Source organism: Egretta garzetta, unplaced genomic scaffold (genome assembly GCF_000687185.1).
Source record: "Egretta garzetta isolate BGI_Z169 unplaced genomic scaffold, ASM68718v1 scaffold25, whole genome shotgun sequence".
NCBI classification, from domain to species: Eukaryota; Metazoa; Chordata; class Aves; order Pelecaniformes; family Ardeidae; genus Egretta; species Egretta garzetta.
This window is the reverse complement of record NW_009259800.1, coordinates 1,619,155-1,629,099: the sequence shown is the minus strand read 5'-3', so window position 1 is coordinate 1,629,099 and position 9,945 is coordinate 1,619,155. Positions and strand designations below refer to the sequence as shown.

At 42.6% G+C, this 9,945-nt stretch overlaps 1 protein-coding gene across 1 annotated transcript in view; it reads left to right on the top strand.

The window, feature by feature from the left end:
- Positions 1–15: 15 nt before the first annotated feature.
- The window catches only part of GALNT9 (polypeptide N-acetylgalactosaminyltransferase 9), a 158,393-nt gene continuing 148,463 nt past the window's right edge, over positions 16–9,945 (top strand). The window contains exon 1 of the mRNA XM_009639846.2: positions 16–256. Coding sequence (XP_009638141.1) covers positions 16–256 — 241 coding nt within the window. The remainder of the gene's footprint in view (positions 257–9,945) is intronic.

The following is a 9,945-nucleotide window of genomic DNA, read 5'->3' as shown; positions in this document are numbered from 1 at the left end:
GCGCCGGCGGCTCCCATGGCGGGGGCACGGAAAATCAAAACTTTGTTGACGGTGAACATCTTGGTCTTCGTGGGCATCATCCTCTTCTCCGTCTACTGCAGGATCCAGGACCGCTCCCAGGAGCTGGTGCAGATCGTCCGGAGCGCGGACCGCCGGGCCAGGAGCCGCGGCGCCAAGGTGGGCAGCCTGGCTGACAGGGAGTCCATCCTGCAGCGCCTGGACCACCTGGAGGAAGTGGTCTACAACCAGCTAAATGGTACGGAGGGCTGGGAGGGGGTGCAGCACCAGTCCCGTGGTGCCCTGTGTCCTGGGAGGGTGCTGCAGATCGGGGAAGAGCACCCGAAGTGCCCACCCGCTGGGGTGGCTGCAGGGTTTTGCTGGAGGGATATGTTGAGCCCCCCCCCGCAACTCTCAGCCCAAAGTCGGGGCTTCCTCAATACACACAAAGTTAAGGAGGCTGAACCTTAACCTTCAGTTAAGGTTCTTGGGTTTAAGGATTGGGGGAAGTCCCTACAAACTCTACCAGGTTTTATAGTTTGCCTGGATATATTAACTCTGCATAGGTAGGTGTTTGTATAGCAAATACACAGTTAGGTTACAGCTGGAAGTCACATACTTGGTCACAGAACTAGTTTAAAAACATTCCACTGAGTTCTTACACCGCGTACTTTTAATGGTCTATTTGAACATAGCACCCATATGTTTCCTTAATGACTTTGCCATTTAAATTTGGTATTCTGTTTGGAGAGGAGTGGAAGCATCCATCACTTCCTTTTATGACATTCTGTTCTAATTCACCAGCCTTGAAAAACCTTGCTAGGTAAGCAGAGAACCCTTCCACGGTTGTTAGAACAGGCTAAGCTATAAAAGTTGTTATAGGACAACTAACGTTTCATATGGAAACTAATTCTTCAAAACAAGTGCATTTGTATTTGCATAGATTCGTAAAGTGCTAACTGTGGAACATCAGAGAAATAAGTATGTGATTAAATACATCGGTGCTTTGGACAGGAGGAGACTGAAGGAGTGAACTTTTACATGAAATTACAATATAAATGTAACATTTAGTGTCTCGCAGCAAATAAAACTTCCAGTGTAAATATGTTTTAAGTATACCAAATGTGCTTCTAGGCTGCTTGTGAAAATCTTATTCATAACATTGATTTAACAAAGGCTACCGTAGTCTCAAAATGCAGACAAATAGGAGGATTGGGATAAAGTATATTTCCTATTACCACTTTCTGAATGACTATATAAATCTAACTAGGTTAGACTGCTATGGTAATACGCAGCCTATGCCAGCAAGTGTTACAGAACAGGCATCCCCTTACGCACTCATCTGTATAAAACGGGGAAGAGAGAAGGGGAATGTGGGAGTCAGTCACAAAAATACACATTTGTGAATTAGAGGGAAAGTGTCAACAGCTGTGTTTCCTAAGCATGTTTCGGAGCAGTTTTGAAGAATGTAGGATTTAAGAGGGGAATCCTCCTCCCAAATTCAGCAAAGCCATAGAGTTCCCAAACTAAATTAGATTACTCCCTGGACTATATCCATCGTAGCTCAACTGAATGGGTTTTTTGGCCCAAACTGATTTGTTCCTGGTGTTGCCCATGGGTGAGGCTTGGGTAGGATTTGACCTGCTCTGGGTTCATCTCAGCGTAGCACACCCTGGAGAACCAGCAGGAGTCCTTCATGTGTTGGGCATTGCACGTAATGACCGTGGCTTCACAGTAAGCAGGGAGTTCTTTCTAAAGTATGCCTCTATTTTTGGGACTCTTTTCTTCTTTAATTTGGTTTGTTGGATATGGAAATTCACAATGAAATTACTTGAATTGAAATGTTATGTTGCTTCTTCAGGCCACGATAAGCACTGTAGGTGGTTTCCTCTTCTTGAAAGTTCTTACATGGGAAAATACAGAAAGTTTTTCAAGCTGAGCCGTTCAAATTTCCTGTTCATTGACCTTCAGTTTCTTTCTGGGTTGGGTTTTTTGTTACACAGTGCTACACTAACACAGATTAATTACATCCTCATCATTATGAAAAGATACTTTGTCACTTTTTCCCCCCCCCATCCTGTGGCAACAAAACCAAAAAGTCCTAAAAAATTAGGAGGTGCTCCTACTAAGAGAGCTGCCTGAGGCCTTCTTGCATGTTGCTTTCTAACAAGCTGGGTCAAAGTTGCCTTTGTAGGGAGAGACAGATGGGTGGACAGATCTTATTCGTAAGGAATACAAACTTCTTGCATACCCAGAACTCCTGCAAGCACCAGGAGCTTGAGTCCAGCTCAATGTTATTGTTATGGTAGGTCTGTCCAGATCAGTATTTCAATTTTCTACTCTTGGCTCCTTCTTGTTTTGAGATCCGCAAATTTAGAGCCACCTGTTAAGTATCCGATATTTTCAGTAATAAAGTCTCAGCGTTCTTTTATTTAATTTTTCTCTTCTATTTGGAATAGTCCTAAACTGGTAAGACCTTACCTGGATTTTCTAGGGACTCTGTTGAAGATCCAGTGTAATACAGAGGCACTTCTGTGAGAGCCCAGCCCTGCAGCTGCAGCCATACACAATTTTGTTTCTGTCACGCTTATCGAGAGGCAACCTAAAATTGATCACTAGACAACTCATTAACTTTTCAGTCTTTTTTTTATTCAGTATGAAAAAAACCTGTGCATACAGTACCTGTGGAGGTGCGTGTACAACACAGAGGACCACGCATGAAAGTCAGTAGAAAGCTGGTCCTTGCAGTTAGCTTTGGCAGAACAAGAATTTTTAGAATAGAATGCATGAGAATTGCCATGATTCCCTGCAGAGCCGTGCAGACATACACCCAAACAATAGTTTTCAGTTGGCTCGTGCTTTGGTTTTCTATCAACTTAGAAAAAGAGTATTTTTGAAAGCTTTCTTTATGCCCAGTTGCTGCTGGTTTTGGTGGAAGTAAATGGATGGAGTGTGAGAAGGGGAAGGAAAATGATGAAATGTGTCAATGGAATTTCCTTGGTGAAACTTTATATTAGCTCTCAATATTTGACTTTGGATATAAGGTTTCTTTTGAAAAACTGAGTTATTCTAGATCTAGTTCCTCAATCTATTTTTTTTTTTCATTTTTAGTATGATGTTTCTCTTGATGAATATGATTTATTGTCAGTCAACATAGAACTAATGCCAGATAGACTTAGTAGCAATTCATGGCTTAAAGATAATACCTCGGTATTTTCTTCTTTTGTCTTTTTTTTTTTGTGTGTGTGTAAAGGGGAAAAAATAAGAAATATTTACTTGACTGATTTTTTCCCTAATCAGTTTTGCATCTGAGTCTGTTGCTAATGATTTACCACAGAGGATAAAGAATTTTTGATGCCCCGACTACAGCATAACCTTTCATGCCAAAAGCAATTGAAGGGTCAGACTACAATTTCACTGTAATTGCCTTTTTCCCTTTTCACTGTCTCTTTCCAGTAATACACAACAATCAATACAGCATGTAATTAGATTTCATTCAATCTGCAAAGATTAAGAGACTTTTCATCTTCTCATTATGTATGCTCACATCATGTCTTCCTGCCCATGCCTTCTACATTAGACCTCTTTGACCTGTTCTGTTGCAGGCGTGGAGGGATAAGTTTGGAGTATTCCCTTGAATTTGGCAGATTATCATTCTTTACAGATCATAATTTGATTTTGCTCTCTTTGGGAAGATTAAATACAATAGCAATTTCCAGTATGATAAATGGCATTTTTATTGCATAAGCATTTCATGGAGGAGGCTAGGGAAAAAAGGGGACAATTCGTGTAATTGCAGCACACAGGCTTAAAATGATGGAAATAGCAGGTCCTAGGTGCAGAGGACTGATTCATGCAGACTGTGACTCCTGGTTTTTAGAGTGTACTGGAAGCAAAGTGATTGCATTTAAAATTCAGCCTGGCAATCTGCATACTTAAAAGGTACAGTAGTATTTTTAAAAGGACAGTCGATTCTTCGTAGGCTTGGGGCTGGTTGAAAATAGTTCCGAATTTCCATATCGAAAATAAGGGTTGGGAACAGGCTGCAAATGAATCATGCGAATGTCCACATCAGATTTGTCAAAAAGAAGCTTTTACAGCTGGCAACTTTCAGTTAAAGAGTAATTCCTTTGCAGAAAGGAGAGGTAAATCCATGTGTGCATGGGGGAAGGTTAAGTGTGACTGCCAGTCTTACATTAATGCAACTGTACCTTCTCATACCCACATACAGATTCTCATGTTATAACTATTTCTATTTAATTTGGTTATGGTCTTACACTAACGTGCATCTGACAAGATTAGCACATAATTATCTCCAAAAGTATCAACTTATTTGTGGGGACTGCTTTCAGCCTTGTGCTTTCCTTGTGCTGGTGAGAGGCATCTTCACGTGGTCTCATTTTGAGGATTTTTTAAGAAACGCAAGGTTGGGCCTAGTGAAGGCAGGAGAGAAAAGTATCGACTACATTTCCTTTTTCTTTTTTTTTTTTTTTTTTAAGTTAAGCAGCAGTTTATCTGTTTACCACACAGCATCTATCATAGAATCATAGAATCATAGAATCATAGAATGTTTTGGGTTGGAAGGGACCACTAGAGGTCATCGAGTCCAACCCCCCTGCAGTCAGCAGGGACACCGCCAACTAGATCAGGTTGCTCAGAGCCCCATCCAACCTGGCCTTGAATGTTTCCAGGGATGGGGCCTCCACTACCTCTCTGGGCAACCTGTTCCAGTGGTTTACCACCCTCATTGTAAAGAATTTTTTCCTTATATCTAGCCTAAACCTACCCCGATTTAGTTTAAAACCATTACCCCTTGTCCTAACGCAGCTGGCCCTACTAAAAAGGTTTTCCCCCTCTTTCCTATAGGCCCCCTTTAGGTACTGAAAGGCCGCAATCAGGTCTCCCCGCAGCCTTCTTTTCTCTAGACTGAACAAGCCCAACTCTCTCAGCCTGTCCTCATAGGAGAGGTGCTCCAGCCCTCGGATCATTTTAGTAGCCCTCTTCTGGACCCGCTCCAACACTTCCATGTCCTTCTTGTGCTGAGGGCTCCAGAGCTGGACGCAGTACTCTAGGTGAGGTCTCACCAGAGCTGAGTAGAGGGGCAGAATTACCTCCCTCGACCTGCTGGCCACGCTCCTCCTGATGCAGCCCAGAGTACGGTTGGCCTTCTGGGCTGCCAGGGCACATTGCCGGCTCATGTCCAGCTTTTTATCCACCAGCACCCCCAAGTCCCTCTCGGCAGGGCTGCTCTCAATCCTTTCTCCCCCCAGGCTGTATTGATACTGGGGGTTACCCCATCCCAGGTGCAGGACCTTGCACTTGGCCTTGTTGAACCTCATGAGGTTCACACAGGCCCACCTCTCCAGCCTGTCCAGGTCCCTCTGGATGACATCCCGGCCTTCTGGTGTGTCAACCGCACCACTCAGCTTGGTGTCATCTGCAAACTTGCTGAGGGTGCACTCTATCTCACTGTCCAAGTCATTGATGAAGATGTTGAACAGCACCGGTCCTAGTACGGACCCCTGAGGGACACCACTTGTCACCGGTCTCCATCCGGACATTGTGCCGTTGACCACTACCCTCTGGACACGACCATCCAGCCAGTTCCTTATCCACCGAACAGTCCACCCATCAAATCCATAGCTTTCCAATTTAGAGAGAAGGATGTTGTGGGGGACAAGTATTTTCAATTGTGCTGGATTAGTTACTCAAGCTTAGGTAAGTAAAGATTGTTAAAGGCCTGACCTTCTGTATTGCTAAGTGGTGGTCAAGCCCAAAAGACTGATTTCCACTTCATGTTGGCTTTAGTGATGTCAGCCTTGAATTACATAGCTGAGGAAACTCATAATCAGTGATTTTGGGAAGGCCAGGATTTTATTCCCCAAAATAAGGGAAGAAGACATCATGAGTTGGTATTTGGATAACCCCTATAAAACTGTAACATAATATTTGAAATAGTATTACTCTGTTTAGGCACTTTAGGAAGAAAAGTCTAAAGGCTTCATAGACAAAGGAGGGTAAGCCTCTTTTGTAAAATGGGAAAAATTGCATTTGACTCTTAAAAATATTGGCAAATACAAAAAATACATCTCCATCCCATCAGTGATTTTAAAGTCTCTCCCTGCACTCTGTGTTTCATGTACTGATAACTATTTCTTTATGTAATGTTTCTGCTTGTTGCATTTGTAGCTGGGAAGAAAGCTTATTTTGACAGAAAAATCATGTGGTAAATTTATCATCGACTGATTTATTTGTGTCGAACTTGAATCATTTGTACTCTATAGGATTAAAAGCAATGTTTACAGAGGTGGAAAGAAAATCTTTGACTGATGTTGGGTTTGTTGCCTTTCAGGAGGTATTCCAGTTCTGCTTCTTTCCATTTCTTTATAGATGTGGCTGGAGCTGGAAAAGCAAATATGGGTCTGTCATCTTTCTAGTGAAGAGCTGCAGTGTGGTTGTTGCACATCTATAACCACCATATGGGTTTAGAGGATTAGAAAACCTGGCTTTAACTTAATATCCTTGATAGTGGGAGGTCGGGGGTGTTTTCTGAGTTTAACAATTTTTTTTGTTTCTTTGATTTCTTTAAGTAAAGGCAGGTAGTAGTTAAACCAAGAGCATCATTTAAGAATGCAGTTCCAGCCACTGAGTGCATGGCTGTTCTCCAAGGAAATAATAAGATTTATGAAAGGAAGGAAAAGAAATGAGTCATGTTTAACAAATCTTCCTTTTATTAATGCCCCTCTCTAACCTTACTAATGGGTACTCAGTCTCTCTTCTCAGTATACTTGGGATGCTTTTTTATTATTGTTATTATTTGCGGGATTTCTCTTGGTAGTCATTTCCATCACTTATTTAAACTAACTGAAAGGGGAAAAAAAGAAAAAAGAGCCTGTGATGTTCTGGATAACAGGAAGGAAGAAAGCCAATGACAGCAGAGCAGCTTCCAACCTTGTTGTAGTCCTATTGATCAAAACTGTCCTCTGAAATAAGAGAACTTTAGCTTCTGAGAATGAAAAACAGATAGAGATCCTCCCACTGACCCAAAGTCATCTTCTCCTGAGAGCACAGCCAAGTGCTAACTGGATGTGTACAAGACTTGTGTCTGCTTTTCCTAAAGCTCATAGCTTATGGTGCCATGGAAATGGCTGTGAATATCTGAAAGCCTCATAGGAGGAGGCAAAACCCATTTCAAGGACAGCACGGCAGATGCGAAGAGATTAAAAGGTGTCTTTCTGCCCTATAGCTTTTATCCTTTCAGATGTTCTTGAATATCCAGATTTCCCAGACAGTTTTGGGGACAAGCTACAGTGCAGCTGACCCTTGCGGGTTATTCAGCAAGTCCTGCAGGACATCAGAAAAGCATAAAAATTACCTGCAGCAAGGATATCTCCTGAGCCAAGGTTTGCTTGGCTTATGGAACAGAAGGGAGTAATCAGGGATCAGCATGATGCAACTTGGTCTCAAGTCCTCTCATTTAGCTGGGGTTACTTTGAGTTTAAATGCATGGTAATACTGCTGCAGATGAAGGTGACAATCCTGGTTCTGTAATTTATTTCTCAGTCTAATCTGCTAGGCTTTCGAGTTGTTGTTTGCAAACTCTGCAGAACACTGAAGAGTATGGAATTTCACCTCCTAAAGATAGCTTCAAAGCTTGGCAGGTTTCATGTTTTCAGTGTTGTCTTACCTCTAATATCTGGTTTGTCTTCTTTCATTGCCCATAGTATCCGCACTGGTAGCGTACAAGTGTGGTGTGAATCATCTGTATGACTTCTCTGGCCTTGGTTTTTTGAACTCTGAAGCAGTAGGAAAGGGCCTTAATTTGCATCAGCAAGAAGTCCTCTAAAACAGAGAGAACTGAGGATAGGATTAATATTTGTGGCAAAACGGTCCTTTCTTCAAATTGAGCTTCACCAGCTGGCTTGCTGAAGTGATGTCACCCCTGTGATCTGGTGTAGATCCAGAGCAAGCTGTGTGGGTATCTGCAAGTCTGTAGATGTCCAGGGAAGTGGTGGTTTGCAGCTGAGTTCTGCTTTCTTATCCCTCTCTTTGACATTCTCTTCCCACGTGAGGGAAGTGGGCTCATGCTTCTGTGGTTCTTTGCACTAGCTTTTTATTCCATCTGGTTTAGCTAAATTGGACTCATTGTCATGGAAAGACAGCGCAGCAGCACTTTTTGTGGGAAGTCCCGTGCAACATCCAGAGGAGTTCTCACACCAGTTTCCTACCCCTCTTACGGCATTTCTCAGGCCATTTCCTTTCTGAATAATTGTGTATGTTTGTTTATGCCTCTTGTGTCATCTTTCTGAAATGTCTATTGAGAGAGCTCACTTCAATGACTATAGACGAGTTCGTTGGTCTTGTAGTAAGAGGAAGAAATGGGTGTCCTTAGGATAAATAAACCCGCTTGCTCTTTGCCATCAGGCTAAGCTACTCTGTGTGTGTTCTGCCCAGCCTTGCAAAGCTGCCTTGTGAAGCAGATGTGGCTACCTGCTGCTCCCTTTATTTTTCTTGGATGACTTGTTCTGAGGGATCTGCTCTCAAGCCAAGGATGAGCCTGGGACCATGAATTGTTTTCTATCCTCAGTGACAGGAGTCCTTAGTGAAACAATGCCAAAAGGGCCAGTTCTGGGAATCTCTGACAAATGGCAAAAGGCCTAATACTTTTTTTTTTTTCAAGTGTGTCCTTGATTACTGGCTTTGGAGGAGAGTCTGAGGGCAGCTGCAGAGTAGATAGCTGAGGAGACAATAGACTGATTCTGCTTTGTCATCACGAGCAGTGTGGATGCCTGGTTTTCTCAGGGGTTGAAGAGTTGTCTAAGTAAATGAGCAAAACATTTTTAGAAAAGGTGAGGATATAGATTTCTGAATATTTTAAGCCTTGCACCACCTCCTATGGAGCTACTTTCTAGAAGCCCTGCCACCACAGTCTGATTTATACTTTTAATACTTGAGCTATAATTTGCATGTCATCCTGGGAGAATGGGCAGTGATTAAGAAAAACTAAACCGAGGAAAAGGTTTTTGAAACAGCTTCTCTAAGCACTGCTGCTTAAAAATCGTTCTGTCAGGCAGAGGTATTTGGTATCAGAATGCTACAGGAGAGGGTTACCTATTTCACGGTATCATTTGGAAATCACATCTAAATAACACAACTCAGTGGATGAAATATGCCTAAAATATAAAGGAATATGTTGGGCCTTAGGCTTCTCCTGAGTTAAATGTTAGAGCAAATGCCTAAGAGGCTGCTGTAATGCCAGTATCTCCCTTGGGATGCATAGCCACTGTAAAATAGTATAGCACTGGCAAAAGCCATCCCCCAGCAGATCCCTGAAGTCTCCTTCATCTCTGCAAGGCCAAGACATGTCTGTGGAAAGAAGCTGCTGATGTAAAGGCCTTTGGTATCTGTGTGTTGCTGGACTCCCCTCCAGGAGGACAATTTAAAAGATGGGTAGACGAGGTGCTTAGGGACATGGTTTAGTGGTGGGATGGCACGGTTAGGTTAGCAGTTGGACTTGATGATCTTAAAGGTCTTTTCCAATCTAAATGATTCTATGATTCTATGAATTGCTTGGCTGTAAAAACCACTGCGTTCCCCTCTTCAGGCAATTAGCTGCAGCATGAGGGAGAGGAGAAAATCTGAGCCTGGGTAGGCAAAAGGTAGCTGTGGAACTCAGTTATCTACCTTCTACTTACATTTCAGAGCTACTTATACTCTGAATCCAGTTGCCTTTACTGGAGTACTCATGAGAATAAGTGCTCGCTATTGTAAGGGTCTCACACACTTTATGAGGCATGACTCAAACCACGTTTACTAGAGTTGCATTTGAACCACCGCTTGGTACAAGCACTATTAAAGGTCTACCAGCTAGGCTTTGATGTCTGATTAACCGATCATGGCAGAAAATGGATCCTGCCAGGTCTCCCTCTTATGTGAAGTTCTTTAAAT